At 38.6% G+C, this 20,821-nt stretch overlaps 1 protein-coding gene across 3 annotated transcripts; it reads right to left on the bottom strand.

The window, feature by feature from the left end:
- Positions 1-183: 183 nt before the first annotated feature.
- Positions 184-16,350, bottom strand: LOC131929102 (ras-related protein Rab-18-B). Of its 3 annotated transcripts, none has more exons than XM_059285296.1 (7): positions 16,306-16,350; positions 11,109-11,225; positions 10,130-10,299; positions 6,087-6,232; positions 4,567-4,689; positions 2,587-2,680; positions 184-1,910 (listed from the first exon to the last, which is right to left on the bottom strand). In XM_059285296.1, exons 3-7 carry the CDS (start codon positions 10,248-10,250, stop codon positions 1,801-1,803), a joined length of 594 nt encoding a protein of 197 aa, XP_059141279.1. In that variant the 5' UTR covers positions 10,251-10,299; positions 11,109-11,225; positions 16,306-16,350; the 3' UTR covers positions 184-1,800. The 3 variants fall into 3 exon arrangements, with proteins under 3 accessions (XP_059141279.1, XP_059141278.1, XP_059141280.1); XM_059285295.1 differs by lacking the exon at positions 16,306-16,350 and adding an exon at positions 13,168-13,525; XM_059285297.1 differs by lacking the exon at positions 16,306-16,350 and adding an exon at positions 12,977-12,996.
- Positions 16,351-20,821: the final 4,471 nt, after the last annotated feature.

A 20,821-nucleotide genomic window follows, 5' to 3' on the forward strand; every position in this document is an offset into this window, starting at 1 on the left:
TTAGGTAGTTCAGTGTAAATAGATCGACAATAATTTTAAACTGCAATATGTTAAAAACGTTATATAAATGATGATTAAATATAAGTATGATTTAATAGATTACTTAAAATATTTTTTTAATTTCCGACGATAAATATATTTGAACTTCAGTAAATTACGAAACAAAACACAGATGGTTTTGGTTGCATTAACCAATATATTTATATCAACAACATGAACATTTGGCATTTAAACAATAGGAATATTGTATAATGCATTTACACTGTAAAACAACTTCATTGACACTACCTTCAATAAAACAAAATCAATATATCTACAGTGGTAAGCATTTAAACATTAGAAATATTTTTAGTGCATTTACATTGCAAATTAACTTCAACGACAGTGTCTTTAATAAAACAAAATCAATATATATTTACAGTGGTAAGCATTTAAACATTAGGAATATTTTATAATTCATTTACTTTGTAAAACAACTTCATTGACAGTATCTTTAATAAAACAAAATCAATGTATTTACAGTGGTAAGGATTTAAATATTAGAATATTTTATAATGCATTTACATTGAAAAACAACTTCATTGACAGTATCTTTAATAAAACAAAATCAACACATTTACAGTGAAAGAACAATCAAATAAATAAAGGAAATCTTTTTTTTTCTTAGAGTTGCAAGTCAACACTTTGACAGATTTCTAAGTGTAATCTAAACACATCCGGCTTTAAAAAAAAGACTAGGATATTGTTCACTACCCAGATTTTTCATATACTTGCTTGTGGCCAGTTTTGTCATTTTTTTAAAAAATTTCGCGACCAAAAAAAAAAGTAAAATGCACCAAGTTTTCACATGCATTGTTACCAGAAAACGGGAAGATTCAGTGTGCACGGATACTCCACAGTAAAAAAAAAAAAAAAAAAAAAAACAGATATCAGAAGTATAAAACTACGATCAAATCTACATTGAGAGTTGAAGTAAGGCAGCACACACAACCGTGTATAAAGACATCTGAATCAACGTGTATGTCTAATGTAGAAGTATTGTTTGTGGATATATCTTGTACCTGATGATATCACTTGCTCAGTTCACCAAAAGGTGAAGTTTCATATTTGTCTGTTAATAGACCGACACAGTCGTGTAGGATATTTTCTGCAGATGAAACACTGGGGAGAAGTCTGTGGATCATCTAGTCGGCACATGGCGGTTTAGTAGACAGTTTTACATGACTTCATGACATGGCAGCTACTAGATTAATGTTGCACTCCATACACGATAATCTCGTGTTATAAATGCACTCCATACACGATAATCTGGTGCTATCATTACACTCCATACACGAGAATCTTGTGCTAGAGTTGTACTCCAAACACGATAATCTCGCACTAGTTTGCTTAAGGTGGAAGTAAGATATGTTGATAACCTTCATCAAGTTGTTTTTTTTATGAACAACAATATGTCTGTTTTTAACCTTCAAGTTTGACGCTATTCACAGGGCTTGTTTGTGACGTTCATAAGGTCTGTTACTGTATCGTAATCATCATAATAATTCCGTATGATCATAGTTTATTATCTTTAGCAGCTACCTTAATTGAAAACGTTGGCATGCGTATTTTGAAAATTTCAAAATGCTGTCTTTAGCATGATTGTGTAAGTGGGTTACAATCAGCTGCCTGTAGCATTATTGTCTTAATATACTCCAGCCATCTGCCTGTAGCACTGTTGTCTTAGCGCACTCCAATACGCTCTTATTAGCACATCACCATTTTGAAAGCTCCGAGTAGATAACACAATTAAAAGACTGGCTATGACGACATCAAACAGCAACGTTTTTCTTTCTTGTATCCTAATTTCTCTAACTGAATCCCATTCTTTTCAACTTGAACTGGAGGGAAGGCTTTTGTAACGGCTTTCGCTGGAAATAAAAAAAAAATGGAACATTTTTACAGATGATAACTATTTGTAAAATGAATGTAGTGTTCACCCAATCAATTAAACCAATGGCAAACCACAAAGCAAAAGCCAAAATGGGGATAGATCGGGCACGCCCTGAAAAAGGAAAAGGTCAACATCGCGAGGCAAGCGTTGGACTGGAACCCCCAGGGAAGAGAAACATTGGGCCGGCTTTGGCAATCCTGGAGAAGGACTTAGAAGGAGAAGGAAGAACTGCTGGGATTACATGGGCTCAACTAAAGAGAGCTGCCCAAAACAGGCTGGTGGAGAGGTGTGGCCGCAGCCCTTTGCCCAACAATGTCTTCAAAGCATTTACTCAGTCAGGCATTCAATCAAGTAAAATATTAAAGCAATGTTTTTTTATACCAAACATAACAAATGTGGCATGCAATCTAAACTTAAGTTGTTGTTTTTAAGGCCTGACGGTCACTGGGACAAGTGAAGTAGAGTTTACCTGTTTCTGTGACCTTATTATATGAAGGGATAGTGTGGTCAGCATTATGTCCATCCTCCTTAACTTTTCATAAAGTGAGTTGGGTACCCATTAGAGCTGCGTGGACTCAGGGACACTCAGTCTATCGCTCTACCGTCAAGGCGTCCCCGGACAGACAATCTAATACATGAAAGGTGTGACTTACCAGCTTCAGAAAATAACAAGTTGACATTTAATCCGAATTTGGCCGACGTCTCAACAAACAGCATGTTGTGCAAACTGGCAAACCGTCTTCCCTCCTGATGGGAGAGAATTCAAAACATTGTTTTCTTAAACTTAAAGTTTATTTTTTCAATCTTCTCTATTTTTTACATATAATTTAGAATGTGTATTTATACAATTAAAGTTTGTAGTTAAAGGGGAGGGGGGTCGTCTATAAATGACGTCATAAAACTTGGTGAAACACTTTTTTTCACAGCGAATTCACAGCCCAATTAAAAATATATTTTAAAAAATAACATTTGTATGAGTTGCTTCCCCTTACAGTGTTATAATTATAGCGCCTTAAAAAAACGCATGTGAATTGGGGGTGTGCTTTGAATAAACTTTCGAATAATGACAAATGTCTACACATACACATCCCTTGTGTAGACTGACAAGGTAACCTAGAGGTTTAAACTGAAGGAGTGTGTTCAAGGTTAAAGGTGACCAAGAACACATTAAATCGCTCAAATATTTAAAAAAAAATGTTTGAATTGAAAATGTAAAATACATGTTTAAATAGAAATATGTTGGGTATTTATTCACCGTAGTAGTATACACGCTCTTTTATCCACCGTAGTAGTATACACGCTCTTTTATCCACCGTAGTAGTATACACGCTATTTCATTGTCGTCTTACCAAAGTACTGAAGGTTTATAAAGTGTTTACTGACAAGTAGGTATGACGTCACTCCATGAACTGACCAGGGTGTAGACCTACACTCCATGAACTGACCAGGGTGTAGACCTACACTCCATGAACTGACCAGGGTGTAGACCTACACTCCATGAACTGACCAGGGTGTAGACCTACACTCCATGAACTGACCAGGGTGTAGACCTACACTCCATGAACTGACCAGGGTGTAGACCTACACTCCATGAACTGACCAGGGTGTAGACCTACACTCCATGAACTGACCAGGGTGTAGACCTACACTCCATGAACTGACCATGGTGTATGACGACACTCCATGAACTGACCAGGGTGTAGACCTACACTCCATGAACTGACCAGGGTGTATGACGACACTCCATGAACTGACCAGGGTGTAGACCTACACTCCATGAACTGACCAGGGTGTAGACCTACACTCCATGAACTGACCAGGGTGTAGGCCTACACTCCATGACCTGAACAGGGTGTAGACCTACACTCCATGAACTGACCAGGGTGTATGCCTACACTCCATAACCTGACCAGGGTGTAGACCTACACTCCATGAACTGACCAGGGTGTAGACCTACACTCCATGGACTGACCAGGGTGTATGTCTACACTCCATGAACTGACCAGGGTGTAGGCCTACACTCCATGAACTGACCAGGGTGTAAACCTACACTCCATTAACTGACCAGGGTGTATGACGACACTCCATGAACTGACCAGGGTGTAGGCCTACACTCCATGAACTGACCAGGGTGTAGACCTACACTCTATGAACTGATCAGGGATGTATGCCTACACTCCATGAACTGACCAGGGTGTAGACCTACACTCCATGAACTGACCAGTGTGTAGACCTACACTCCATGAACTGACCAGGGTGTATGCCTACACTCCATAACCTGACCAGGGTGTAGACCTACACTCCATGGACTGACCAGGGTGTATGTCTACACTCCATGAACTGACCAGGGTGTATGACGACACTCCATGAACTTACCAGGGTGTAGGCCTACACTCCATGAACTGACCATGGTGTATGACGACACTCCATGAACTGACCAGGGTGTAGACCTACACTCCATGAACTGACCAGGGTGTATGACGACACTCCATGAACTGACCAGGGTGTAGACCTACACTCCATGAACTGACCAGGGTGTATGACGACACTCCATGAACTGACCAGGGTGTACACCTACACTAACCAGGGTGTATGCTTACACTCCACGACAACACTGACCACCATCTACTCACATTTTCTTTGACCGCCCTCAACTGGACATCCGCCTTGTTAGCTACGAGCACCTTGACCAAGTTAGGAATAGCGTGAGACTCCACATACTCCAGCCAATAGTTCTGTACCGACACGAACGTCTCCTGGCGAGGCAAGGGTTAAAATCGTTCACCTCGTGTTTACAAACACCACGTGGCGGTTTATTTTTAGCCACACGCAGTGAGTCAGCGCGTTGCACGCAGTGAGTCAGCGCGTTGGTGTAGTACACAAACCACGTGACAAGTCAGCTTGGTGAAGTGTTTATTTTAGTTTTAAGTTGCATTTCATGGTAAAGCGAGGCGTAGATTTTTCTTATAACTTATGGTGCTGGAATTGGCATGTGTGAAGTCTGTATGTTAACGTGTATGTGAGCATGTTTTGGTCGATAAATTTAACTGTGTGACACATCTGTGAATTAGTCACTCGGTGTGTGAAACGTGTGTTATGTAAGTTACACGACGGCTGAAACATAGTCACACTAGCCTAGGTGTGACACGTCTTATGTAAGGCTGTTGATGGGGAACATATTGGTCGCACATAACATTATTATGTAATCTAGTTGGTGTCTGATATATTATCCGGGATAAATGAGCGACATATACGTTATATGAATCAGTTGAACGTGACTGTTGTGTGAAACATATATAAAGATGAATTCTTCAACATACAATGCTATAAGCTGAATGAAAAACAACTAAAATAAATCTGTTCTTCCTCACTGCTTGTAGCCCATGTAAACAACAAACCCATTAACAACATACTAGCAACAACACACCTAGCAACAACACACTAGCAACAACACGCCTAGTAACTACACACCTCGTAACTATACACCAAGCAAAAACAAAATGTGTAACTACACACCTAGCAATAACACACTAGCAACAACACACCTAGCAACAACACACTAGCAACAACACACCTGGCAATAACACAATTAGCAACAACACACCTAGCAACTACACACCAACAGCACACCTAGTGACAACACACCAAGCAACAACACACATAGCAACTACACATCAACAACACACCTAGCAACAACACACTAGCAACAACACACCTGGCAATAACACAATTAGCAACAACACACCTAGCAACTACACACCAACAGCACACCTAGTGACAACACACCTAGTGACAACACACCTAGCAACAACACACATAGCAACTACACATCAACAACACACCTAGCAACAACACACCTAACAACAACACACCTAGCAACAACACACCTAGCAACAACACACCTAGCAACTACACACCAAAACACACCTAGCAACAACATACCTACAACACACCTAGCAACAACACATATAGCAAGAACACACCTAGAAACTACACATCAACAACACACCTAGCAATAACACACCGACAACACACCTAGTGACAACACACCTAGTGACAACACACCTAACAACTACACACCTACCAACAACTACACACCTAACAACAACACATCAAAAACACACCAACAACTACACACCTAGCAACTACACACCTTATTGGATACGTCATAGACCATGAGAGCACACATGGCATCCCTCATGAAGTGGGGCAGCAGTGCCCTGAACCTCTCCATGCCAGCCGTGTCCCACAGCTGGACCGTGACGTTCAGTTCTGGAAGGTTCTTGGCCTGGAAGTGACCTGTACAAAACAAATTGAGTTCTTGGAAAAACGTTTACAGTAGAAACAAATGTTATCATATGGTTGTTAGGGTCATGGTTAGGTTAGGGGCATACAATAGTTAGGGACATACAATAGTTAGGGACATACAATAGTTAGGGACATACAATAGTTAGGGACATACAATAGTCAGGGGCATACAATAGTCAGGGGCATACAATAGTTAGGGACATACAATAGATGGAGACATGCGGTATAAAAGCTGGAGTGAATGGTTGTCAGGGTTAGTTGGTAGTGGTTAGGTCGAGGGCTATGCTGTATTGTGAGACCTAATAAACGTATTGAACGTTAACCCGAGTCGGTCTTGAATTCGAATCTAACCAGGACGTAACAGGTACGCGATGCTTGAAAATAAGAACCGTCCACACGTTGTATCGGTGGTTTGAAAAAGTAACTAAACAGTTCTGTCTAACCTGAATATCGAAACAAATATTTTTTTAAGAATAAATTTCCCTGAGTGATGTTTTGGGGTATGTTTAGAGTAGGTATGCTTATTAAATATGCCATAACAGAGCACTATCTACTACAGTGCATAGGGTTAAACTGGTAGGTAAGATAAAACTATCCGCCACTAGTTACTATGGTAACAGAAAGACTATATTTTTACGTTCAGGTATGTTCTTCAGCATGCAAATAATTGAGTTTGATGTCGCTTTATTTAAAAGTGAATGAAAGATGATAGACTGATTATTAAGAAGAGCAGTTATAGTTTACACACAGATGACGTTTTGTGAGTGCTTTGATGTTGTTGAGAACAAGTGAAACTAGACGACACGCTACATTATGAATCATGACGTGTTTCTTTAAATGTTCCATGCAAGATTGCTGATTTTTAACCAAATCTTATCCAGAAACCATCCTGATCTGCATGCGTGGTAATTGTTTTTTGTGCTTTCCGAAAATGTGTAGGATAAGACCTACAGTGGCGTAGGCAGGGGGGTGGTTAGGGGGGGTCATAACCCCCCCCCCCCATAGACCCCTCGGTATATATATAAAGTATGAGGGGGGTGTAAATCGAAAGTTTGAGGGGGGGAGGGGGTGCAAATCGAAAGTTTGTACCCGGGTAAAAATTTGACCCTCCCCCCCCCCCATGAGACGATCCTGGCTACGCTACTGAGGACCTATGCTTTGTTTTCCAAAGTTGTTTATTTATACTTAACATAAATAGTTCAACGTCATTTAAACACTTAACTACTATCACCATTAATTACACCACAAATAGTAAAATATCATCTTTGATTCTTGTTTATTGCACTTTGAAGGCGATGGATTCGTTGTTTCATAGAAATGGCTAGTCATATTAGCATGTTAAGTCAGTAGGTAAAGTTAGACATTGCAACTACTCGTTGGAACACTCAACGTTGGGGGGGTGGGATTGTATGTTTGTTTATATATATACTAGCCGTCCCGGCCAGGCCCTGCTCTGGCTTCTATGAAAAACCCTTCTGTTAAAGACCATCACCTGTGTGTTTAGTAATCATCATAAACCCGGCATTGCCCACCCAAACCACAACCAACCAAAACCAAAACAACAAAACGCAAACATAACGCTAACACAATTACAAATACAAACGAAAACAAAAACTTACAACAAACCAACCACAACCACAAACACCAATACGAACACAAAGAAAAAAGCAAACGAAAACAAACCAAATCCAAACACAAAACCAACCACAAACACAAACCCAAAGAAAAAAAACAAACGAAAAAGCAAACGAAAACAAACCAAATACAAACGCAAAACCAACCACAAACCCAAAGAAAAAAAAACACAAAAGAAAAAACAAACGAAAACAAACCAAATCCAAACGCAAAACCAACCTCAAACACAAATACAAACACAAACCCAATGAAAATAAAACACAAACGAAAACGAAAAAAGAAAGAACAAAAACGAACCAAATCAAAACGCAACCACTAACGCAAACCCAACCTAAACACAAAGAAAACACTAACGCGAATATAAACGCAAAGTGCTCACGGGGCTGAATCGCCTACTTCAACTTAATAAACGACTATAGTACCCCAACTTATTCATAGTCTTTTGCACTCACTTTAATGAACGTAGGCGCGAAACCGAACACGGGAGGCCCGGGACCCCAAAAAGCACCCTGTCTGGGCGCCAGAGGACGCACCATGACGTCACCGCCTGATTGAACTTAGTAAACGCCTATAGTGCATAACTTATTTATAGTCTTTTGAACTCACGCGAACGTAGATACCATAGCGTACACCGGAAGGCCCGGGGCGCCAAATAGCACCCTGTCGGGGTGCCGGAGGACGCCCGGATTTGATTCACTTAAAGACTATAGTAACTTTTCTTATCCATAGTCTATCGCACTGTTTAAAACAAAATTATGCAGCATAGCGCTCACATGATAGCCCAGGGTGCCAAATCAAACCGTGCAGGGGCGCCGGCGGACGCGCCTGTTTCAATTTAGTGAACAAAAATGATAATACTCCAAGCTTATCCGTAAATGGAAAGAAATAAACGTATATGATTTGTAGGACCTGGCTTATTAAATGTTATTGATTTAAAAAAAAATTAATAATTATTGAACAGTATGTTCAGTGTATAGAATAAATAAAAGGCAGTGTTAAAAATACCTAACGACATTGCACTTAATCAATCCCCGCTAATTGTGTAATTATTTTTTTTTTCTTAACACCAAAAACAAAGTAATAAAATGATAATTCTCTCTTCTTAAGGATTTATTTTTCATTAAAGGGAAGTAACTTTGCAGTCAATACATTTCCGACACAATTTTAGAAATTTTATAAACGTCGATACACTTTTTAAAAATTTTATGTCGCGTTCATAATTGAAAATTATTCTTCTAAGTAAATAGAATGAAAATTGTTTTTAAAGACTTTCAATGGTAATTTTTTGACTCGTAAATTTAGACTTTGAGCACGATAAAAAATCTAACACTTAAATCCGTAGAAGTGTCAACGACAAACTTTTTTGTTTTTTGCCACACGTTACAGAACTGAGCTTTATATATTAGATATATATATATATATATATATATATATATATATATATATATATATATATATATATATATATATATATATATATATATTATATATATATATATATATATATATTATATATATATATATAGTATTAGTATATATATATATATTATATATATATATATATATATATATATATATATATATATATATATATATAATATATATATATATATTATATATATATATATATATATATATATATATATATATATATATATATATTATATATATATATATATATATATTAGTATATATATATATATATATATGTATATATATATATATGTATATATATATATATATGTATATATATATATATATATATATATATATATATTATATATGTGTATATATGTATATATATATATATATATATATATGTATATATGTATATATATATGTATATATGTATATATATATATATATATGTATATATGTATATATATATATATATGTATATATATATATATATATATGTATATATATATATATATATTGGGGCCCAAAAATATTTTTTTGCGGGGTGGCCCTTTTTTTTCTAGTTCCGCCACTGGGTTGGACAAAGGCTATGGAAATACATACATAGAAGAAGTATACTAAAATCGCAGTTTGTATCGTGATTCCTGTACTCAATGTTTCTTCCAGACTTGTTTTTCCAGGGGAGGGGGGGGGCACACTTAAAACTCCATGCCTGGAAGAAACTCGGCCTGCACTGCGTGTAACATGTTGACACGTAATACTTAATGATGTGGGATGAAATCCCGCCCAAATGTACAATTATGAAAGAAGAAGACACTGTATTACTGGACTTACCGCCGACCGATGCTGAGTACTTGTCTTGAAAGGTGCTGCTGGTGAAGACGTTGGCGAGGGAAGTTTTGCCGACATACATGTCCCCCACCAACACCACCTTGATGCTGCGGTAGTTGTTCATCGTCAGCTGAGTCACGTGATGCGGGGACGGCGTTCGAGTGGTCGAGTGGCTAGAATGGTAATATCAGACTATGGTCACTCTGTATGTGTTGTATGTCTGTGCTTAGTCCCATATGAGGTCATTTTGATGTCCGTACTCTTACACTAGGGCCATCCTACATACATGTCTGTATTCTTATAGGGCCATCATACACGGGCCAATGCATGTATTCTTAAACTAGGGCCATCATACACGGGCCAATGCATGTATTCTTAAACTAGGGCCATCATACATGAGCCAATGCATGTATTCTTAAACTAGGGCCATCCTACATGGGCCAATGTCTGTATTCTTAAACTAGGGCCATCCTAATTAGGCCAATATCTGTATTCTTATACTAGGGCCATCCTACATGGGCCAATGTCTGTATTTTTAGACTATGGCCATCCTACATGGGCCAATGTCTGTATTTTTAGACTATGGCCATCCTACATGGGCCAATGTCTGTATTTTTAGACTATGGCCATCCTACATGGGCCAATGTCTGTATTTTTAGACTATGGCCATCCTACATGGGCCAATGTCTGTATTTTTAGACTAGGGCCACCTTAAATGGGTCAATTGTTTTTACATGGGCTGTGGGTGATAGCTATAAATGGATAGGTGGCAATTAATTAATTTGACAATCAACATTAACAGTGTATAGTGTGGGCCTACAATACATGTATTGTCATATAGACTAATTTAGTTCATAAACAACACTACATATTTAAACATGTTTTTTTTAAGTTTATAAGTGGATGCTTTTACACATGCACTTCTGTTGTTTTTTCTTCTCCACTGTGTATTTAATTAATTAAAAAACAATTAGATACTAACCCAATCTCCTGAATATTGCTCAACAAATCCAAGCGTGATAACTCTCCTATCCCCTGTAGAACTCTTCAATCCAAGACGACGAAATAGTCAGGCTAAAATCCTAGCTTTGACTTGTGACTGAGGAAAACAAAAAAACATGAATTAGCCACTTATTCCTGTGTCAAGAACCCACTTCAGACTTCGTGCTCATTTATAAAGTATAGGCTAGAAATGGCGGACAACTTAACCAATTTGTGGTTGGATACTGTTGATTTAGTTGAGTAAACATGCACCATGTTTGAACTATCGACAACATGCAGTAATCAGAGTCAAGAAACTAAATTAAGTAATAAAATAACTACAGTTCTGATTTTCAATAAAACTCTGGCTTAACTAGAGCTACGATAGGCTAGATTAACAAATTTAGCCTACAAGCGTTTAAACTCCCTTTTGACTAAATGTTCACCAATTTAATTCTCTGTGATTGATGTTTCCTCTTTCTTTGCCTCTTTTCGCTATACGTTACTTAAAGCTTCACGTCTATTGTTGGTACTTGGATCAACCACATCACACTAAGGTGACCAATGATTAGTCTTCGACAACTTTCAGATTTTAATGGTGGATTTGGGGATGTGGTGCTTGAAAGCGCCAGAATATGTTTTTATAGCTATTACACAATTTAAATATCAAAATTGATTTATTAAGTTACCCGAGCCCCTAGATACCTTTCTGGCTCCGTGTATTCCTCCCGCCCCAGACGAAAATCTGTGAGCCCCCTGACTAATCCTAATGCTAGATTTGTCTTTATTCTTTTTACCAAACCGCCAAGGTTATATATTACCTCTTTGGGAAATATGTGAAAGACAATCAACATAATGATAAGAACACACCCATTATCCACACACACCCATACACACTTGGAGCCCACATAGCTGCCTATTGTCTAGATATCTATATCAAACACTTGAGTCTTTATTTTGGAATCGATTTTTTGCACTTCAAATCCAATACGTGAGGTACCAAAATACAACACCGAGCGATATATTTAAACAAGTTCTGTGCAAATAATAGTCAAAGATTTTTTATTGGCAAGGAACCTACTGTAAGTGCGGTACGTCATCTATACTTGTGAATCAAACACACACACACACACACCTGTTTATATATAAAGGCTGTAATATATATATATATATATATATATATATATATATATATATATATATATATATATATATATATATATATTGCCTATAGCATATATAAATACATATGTATACAAGCGAACATGCAAACATTTTGCAATGTTGGCTTTAAATCCCCACGTAACACACCAGATATGTAATGGTAATGGCCGCAGCTCTACACACATAGCACACACCGTAGACACTAGACACGCTCTAGTTATTCTAGCCTTCTGTCCCATGTTGTGTCTCTACCTTTGTAGCCCATCTGTAGAGCTAAGGTGGGGGCGTGTGTTCAGCGACATAAAGGCGTTTACTTGGTGTTAGGTGGGTGTTTAAATTCGGGCTTTTTATACCCAACACGCACATGGTTAAAGACATAGTGATCGATGTGGTACCAATAATAGAAGAGTATCGCATTCAAAAACACAAGGCAATAACAGAATGTATCCCGATTCCCGAATAGCACTGCGCAATTCTAAATATAAAATTACATAGACCTAACCATAGCATAGCAAATTACATAATACTTATAAATAGGTGAATAAATTACAATATGACCATGACATGCACTAATAAAAATAATCATAATTGTGAAAACAAACATTATGACTAATGATAATAGTAATAAATAGGCTGGCATGCATAAAAACAAAAAAAAATATTATAAATAACATAAATGAATAAGCCTAGTAATAAGAGACCGACCTGTACGTATTATAGAGAAGAAGTAGGCCTAAAGTCTACCTCTCTTAGTGGTCGAGACGAAATCAACCCAAATGTAGCGTGGACCACCGAGGTTCAAATCTCGATAGCGATACATAGCCACGAGCAACTGAAGTGGAGGCAAAGGACTTGCCTGCTAGCTAGCACGATCTTATTACAAATGAAATACTCACCCCTCAAAGATAGCTTCACGACTTCAAATGTTTTCTTTTCACACTTTGAAATGAAAACTTTATCCACAAAACATAACCATGCGCTGTGGTCTATTTTTAGCAGCAAGTCACGTGGTATGCTCGACTTCTTTGAATTCGGTGAAAGTACAGCCCGCAGCTGTTGTAGGTTGGTAGGGACTAGAGGTATACTGTGAGAGATCGACTAGGATGAAATAAAACACCGTCCCTATAGGGCTGAACACAACGTGTGTGTCTGCTCTTATCTGCCTTAACGCCAGGTAAAGATGTGTTCACTAATCGCTTTGTCCGACCTACTTTATGCCGACACAAGACACTTGAGAGGGGTTTATTTTTATCCCGGTGGGGAAACCCCGCTGTGACGTCACCGCGGAGTATTGAAGTTGTTAGGTAGTGAAAAGTCCGCTTTAGGCGGATATGCCTATGTTGTTTTTCCAAACTTGACAGAAAAGGTGTGTATTACAGGCAAACTTGCACGTAGTTCAGATATATAAGTATAGAACATGGGGAATTTTCTCAAGTTGGGGGTTGGCACATTTTTTTTTATTACGCTTGCAAAAATTTATTATCGCCGTGTAGTAAAGTTCGTTCACGTTTTATATAACATTTACAATTAAACTTTTAATTAATCGAAGCACATAACGTTATATATAAAATGTCGATATACAGAGGCTTAGCGACCCTTCCCGGCGCCAGACGCTTAGCGACCTTTCCCGGCGCCCGGGGACAAACTTACAATTTGGCGCCCCCCTCGAGAGAAAATTTTCAATTTGCAGCCCCCTCAAACTGCAAAATGCAGCTAAATTGACATTTTAATTTGTTTTTACAACCCATTTTGGCGCCCCCTAAGGTCGGCGCCCGGGGACATATGTCCCCCCCTTCCCCCCCCCCATCGCTACGCCACTGCCCGGCGCCTGGGACAAACTTTCAATTTGGCGTCCCCCTGGGAGCAAATTTTCGATTTGCACCCCCCCCCCCCCCCCCTCAAACTATTTATAATGCAAAATGCAGCTAAAATTACATTTTAATTTGTTTTTACAACCCATTTTGGCGCCTCCTAAGGTCCGCGACCGGGGACATATGTACCCCCTGCACCCCATCGCTACGCCTCTGTCGATATATCACATCTCACTATATAGTATAACTCTTCTAGAAAAATTCTCAGCACTCTATCACCACTCTCAACACACAAACCACAACAAAATTTGATATTACCAGCACAAATTCGGGTCATGATATGACAATGTCGTTTACCACAATTTGTATTCAAATAATTGCAAAGCTTTTTAAAAAGTGCTTCAAAAATGCTTGTCAAATGATTCTAAAGATTATGTTTAGCACAAAGTTTTAAAAAAATTAACCGACAAATCTATCACAGCGTTTTGGACTAGATCCTTGCTTTACACATCACATTCCCTACCCCCGTAGTGGCGTAGTTTTGGCAAGGCGGGTGGGGTGACCGCCCCATTATGGGGTGCCAAAAGAGGTAGAAAAAGAAGAAGTATTGAATTATATACATTATACAAGTGTGGCACCAAAGCAAAAACTAGTGGCTGTTAAAAAGCACCACCAACCTTTTCAACTACGTGTGTGTGGGGGGGGGGGGGGGTACGCTTTTTCACCAACATGAATATAATATAAATTGGAGGGGGGGGGGGGGGGGCACAAAATTGATAGTTCGCCCCTGGCGCCGCAATGGGTCGCTTCGCCTCTGCTACCCCCGTATAAAGCAAAACAAACAAAGCAATAAATTACCCCCCCCCCCCGGGTTGTGTGTACAATAGGTGTACAAGGATTTGGTGTTGATAAGGGTGTGCAGTCAAGTGTGGCTATGCTAGGTATTTTATTATTCTATCGATGTTTAACATGGCACCCAGGATGTTTATTTAGATATTTCTTTTCAAATCGAACTCATGCGGTTCAAAACCCTCAATAGACACAATACACAAACAACAAGCTTACTCAAATGTATAGCCAGAACACTTTAATATATTTTGTATTGGTCTATGTAATCAGATAGAATTACATACATACACATATATATAGGCCTACATATATATATATATATATATATATATATATATATATATATATATATATATATATATATATATATATATATATATATATATATATATATTATATATATATGGTAATATAATATATGGTAATTTAGTAAAGCGTGTATCCATAAACACCGTATCACATAAGCCATCTCGCATACAATCATCAGATAATCGTATGGCTAGTAACCCCCAAGGCCACCCATCTTGTTATCTTTGCCACTAAATCATTCTTTCAAATCCCACCTTCAGCTCTGTAAATGTTGAACCTCTGAACCTTAGGCTGATTACATTTCTTAGGAAAATGTTTACCGATCACCTCCACGGTGGGAGGGGGGATTAGTGGAGTAACGTAGTGGTTGGGGGAGGGGTGTGAAGGTGGGAGGGTCGCCATACTTTGATCGCCACTATTGTTATCGACAGGAGTGTGTATACACCAAACAAAAGACCTGGTTTGATGTTTCTGGGAAAAAATAAGTTATTACAACCACTTCCGGATTGCTAGGAAAACAAATAAATCATCAGTAACGACACACTAATAGAAACTACACACGAGGATGGACTACACACTGAAATTGACGACACACTAAGATGGGCGACACATTGAGATGGGCGACACACTCAAATATGGGACGTAGTGGGTCTAGCGGTTGAGAGCTGGACTGCTAACCCGTAAGTTTCGGGTCCAAGTCGGTAGACCGTCCCTTAGTCCACCCAACTCTGATGGGTACCTAACTCACGTTAGGGAACGTAAAGGCGGCTGGGCATAGTGCTGACCACACTATCTCTTCATATGCCGAGGTCACAGAAACAAATGAAATCTTCACTTGCCCTATAAATCGTCAGGATTGAAAGGGAACTTTACTTTATACTTTTACACACTCAAATGAACGACGACTAACATGGAAGAGAAACTAAGATGAAAGACACACTAAAAATGGACGACACACGGAAAAGGATGACACACTAAGATGAACGACACATTTAGATGAACGACACAGTAAGATGAAGGACACACTGAAATTTTTGACTCACTTATTAAACTATTCTCTCTTACCTAATTCCTGATCACCCAGAACAAACGACAACAGCCATGACACACGGATCTAGTTCTAGCCCCCGCCTTAATCCCACCTACCACACCTAGGCGTAGGCTGCTAGTAAAGGAAAATTCCCATCTTAAGCCACAACGCAAAACGCCCACCTTTAAATTATTTTAATTAATGGCACAATACAGACAATTTTACACACAAGTTTATCCAAAATAAAATGTAAGGAAAAAGGGAACAAAAAAACGTGACCTTTATTATCTCTCTGCTTATTTCATGATAACATTTTCTACGAAGGCCATCGTACAAATCACTTAAACTACCCCTTGAAACACGTCACTAATTAGTTAAAAAAATGCAATTTTAAATTATGCAGATGACGTCATTTTAAAGAGACTTACTTAATGGTTACTTTTATACGTAAAACAGTTCTAAGTATATTTTGTATTTTTAAAAATAATTTAAAAAATAGTATCGACATACTCATACAGCTAGACCCAATAGTAATTTTTTTTACTCAATTTTAAGTCAAGAAATGCATTACAACAAAGTCATAATCGGCGTGGTCGACTCGGTAAAGCTCACGGCTGCTAAACCGAAAAGTCTCGAGTTCGCACCTTTTCTAGGAGAGACAACTCCAAAATGGAAGCAATTCCAAAAAGAAAAGCAGGCTGAAATCGGAGTCAATGGCCTCAATGGCGCATAACTAGTTGACACGTAGATACTTAATTGTGTTGGAGAAATACCTTCACACACTAAAAAATTAAGAACGAAGAAAAATAAAATAAAATAAACATCCAACCTCCCTCCTAAACATGTGAGATTTTTTATAAAAATAATAGTTGTAATTTGCATTCGTCAAGACTGCAAGTTGCTAACCAAATAGGTCGACGATTTATTAGGGTTTTTCCGCGAGAAAGTGTAGGAAGGTTACGTTACGTTCCGCCTACATAAAAGACACCAATTTAAAAGCTAAGCTTATTACACAATTTTAATTATATTTTTTAAAAGTTAATTATGTAGGCCAAGGAATAGGCATAATATCTAGAATTACCTAACAGATAAAAAAAACAATTCAAGTTCAACAGAGGTCTCTAGTTAAGTAGGCTAGTCATTTCTGTAAATATAGCTTCCGATAAATCGTGCAACAACCTTTGTTTAAAAAAAAAAAACTAAACACTACCGGAGAAAACCATGTCAGATTTGGGGGGGGGGGGATGTGAATTATGTGTGGAAGACAACATGTTTTTAAGGCAGGCGTATGTGGTGAATGTGGTGAATGTGGTAATGTTGTGAATGTGCTAATGTGGTGAATGTGGTAAATGTGGTAATGTGGTGGTATATTAGTGTGTGGCTAGTTTGGAAAACCATGATATGGTGAAAGTTGCAGTGTTTTGTTATGTCAGTGTGTGGTTGGTGTGGCGGGGGTGGCACATTTTATATGTGGCGATGGTTAGACCGTTTGATAGGTACGAGATGTGGTTGATTTGTGGTGCTGGCAATGTGGCAACAAACGACACTGTCCCAGTCCCGACACACCACTGTACGTAGATTTAACCTAAGTTTTAAAATGTTAACCCCAGGGCTTTAACCAGACCTATATATAGCTCTAGCTGATTGTCCCATAAGTCTTTTGGCTGTAAGTTACCTGTAAGGTGACCTCAACAAGTGTGGGAGATTTTGAAGTCATAGGTTGAATGTTCATTTTGACAGGACGTTTTAAAAAGCTTTCGACTCAATGTTACACAACTGTTAGCTTTACTTTATTTTAGAGGTTGGGATAATTCTTGGTTTTCAAATATATTTAAAATAATTGTCGTCGTTTTTGGTTTGTGTTATATTAAGCTTGTATTTTAAGCGGCCACTCCTTAACAAACAACATACTGTCATACACTATTTTACACACTGTTACACTGCCCCAAACGGTCACAATGTCAGGTCATGGCACACAGTCAGATACTGTCACACACTGTCACACTATCAGATACTGTCACACACTGTCACACTATCAGATACTGTCACACACTGTCACACTATCAGATACTGTCACACACTGTCACACTATCAGATACTGTCACACACTGTCACACTATCAGATACTGTCACACACTGTCACACTATCAGATACTGTCACACACTGTCACACTATCAGATACTGTCACACACTGTCACACTATCAGATACTGTCCACACACTGTCACACTATCAGATACTGTCACACACTGTCACACTATCAGATACTGTCACACACTGTCACACTATCAGATACTGTCACACACTGTCACACTATCAGATACTGTCACACACTGTCACACTATCAGATACTGTCACACACTGTCACACTATCAGATACTGTCACACACTGTCACACTATCAGATACTGTCACACACTGTCACACTATCAGATACTGTCACACACTGTCACACTATCAGATACTGTCACACACTGTCACACTATCAGATACTGTCACACACTGTCACACTATCAGATACTGTCACACACTGTCACACTATCAGATACTGTCACACACTGTCACACTATCAGATACTGTCACACACTGTCACACTATCAGATACTGTCACACACTGTCACACTATCAGATAAAGTTCCCCTGGCGGTCTATGGGGCAAGTGAAGTAGAGTTCACCTGCTTCTGTGACCTCGGCATATGAAGAGATAGTGTGGTCAACACTAGGCCCAGCCGCCTTTATTTTCCCTAACATGAGTTATGTACCCATCAGAGCTGGGTTGACTCATGGACGGTCTACTAACTTGAATTCGGATTCGAACTCGAGACACACGGGCTACAATATCAGGTACTGTCAACTATTATCATACACTGTCAGCTACTGTCAAACACTGTTCCAAATTGTCACACAGTCAGATATTGTCACAGTCAGATAATGTCACACACTGTCACACACTGTCACGCACCGTGACAATCTGTCACATTATCAGATAATGTTACACAGATAATGTTACACAGATCATGTTTCACAGTCAGATACTGCTACAAACGCATTGACCTCACCAAACTCTTCACATCACACCCACTTATTTTGTCCACTACAGGAACATTCTGAAAAAAATGGTCGACTAACAGCATCCCAGAACACAGGGAAGTATCCAAAACCAGGAACTACCGTACCATCCCCTCACCAGAACCGACGAAATCCTGGAGAAACGCGTTCACCAGTTTCCCATTTCCTTTTATTTATAACCACCAACCCGGACAAACTCGCCCAGTGATTGTATTGTACCAAGGAGTGATGTTTCCAACTAACAACACACTCGTAAAGTAACCAACGATATCTACAATCGGAAGTCCCAAATATTATGATACTTAAGAAAAATTCCCGAAAAATTATACTCTCATAAAGATTATCCGTGTTAGGGAAGGTACAATTAAACCAATTCAGGACAAAATGTTGTAATTTAGATAGCCTACTCTATTAAACTCTAATTATGGTTAGCTAGAGAAATCAAGTTTTAAAAATGCGTGTTAGTTAATGATGGGGAACAGGTGGGTGGTCTAGTTACTTCTGTTGTCTTATCGCAGAAGGTAATTAGGTAGGTTATAAGATACAGGTTAACGTATGTAGGTGACATACAAATTTCTTGTCCACATGCAGGGCTAGTAAACTTTTTTTAGTAACATTTTTTTAATTCACGTATGTGACATGTGTGGGTCTACACATAGAGTAAACAAAGAGAAGACATTTTATCACCTCAATCGGGTTGACCTAAATTTAGCTATGGCGTCATCTGACCTAGATATTGCTAGACATGGATGGCGTCACTTGCACCTGGATGTATTCAAGCTTTAAATCAGTCAAGTGAACAAAGAGTTTGTAGCGAATCGGTCATTTAGGGTAGGATAAGCATGTTATTGATTGGAGAAACATCAATGCTGGGCTATTTCTAGTTCAAGGCTCAGGGACGGCGTCTGACTCGCAAATATCCTGGATAAAGTTCGATTATGGGGTGGGGAGGGATGGAGGTGGGAAAGAGGAACGGACCAGAGAGGGGGGGGGGGTCATACATAAATGACGACCCGCGATTTAAGCCTTTTTTATGTCGCCCTTTTGTCCATTTCGGCCTTATGTCCACGTCGGCTTTTTGCCCTGTCGGCCTTTGAATGTCCTACACCTAAGTTTTACCCAGACACTTATCGGCACTCTTCAGTACGAAAACTCAGCAACCCCTCCCCATAAAATAATTTCACATAAATTTATCAAACCTCACTTAAGTAACCAAAAACTCTACACCACGCTAGAATAACCATCAGTCTAGAGAAAGTCCAAGTGTGCTTGCTTCATTCCTCTCTTCACCTGATCTAGGACTACACCATCCATGAGACCTGTCCCGCGCCAGGTTATTAAGCGCTTAGACAAAACATCTTAAAACGCCCCCTTTCACACAAATTAATTACTAAAACATATGTATAGGAAAACAATTAATTAACAGTGACATTCATTGTCACTTGCATACGCGTTATAAGTAGACATCAAAATCAAATTTTAC

The sequence above is a fragment of the Physella acuta genome, unplaced genomic scaffold, assembly GCF_028476545.2.
Source record: "Physella acuta isolate Inbredline_101_S28 unplaced genomic scaffold, ASM2847654v3 ptg001598l, whole genome shotgun sequence".
Taxonomy (NCBI): domain Eukaryota; kingdom Metazoa; phylum Mollusca; class Gastropoda; family Physidae; genus Physella; species Physella acuta.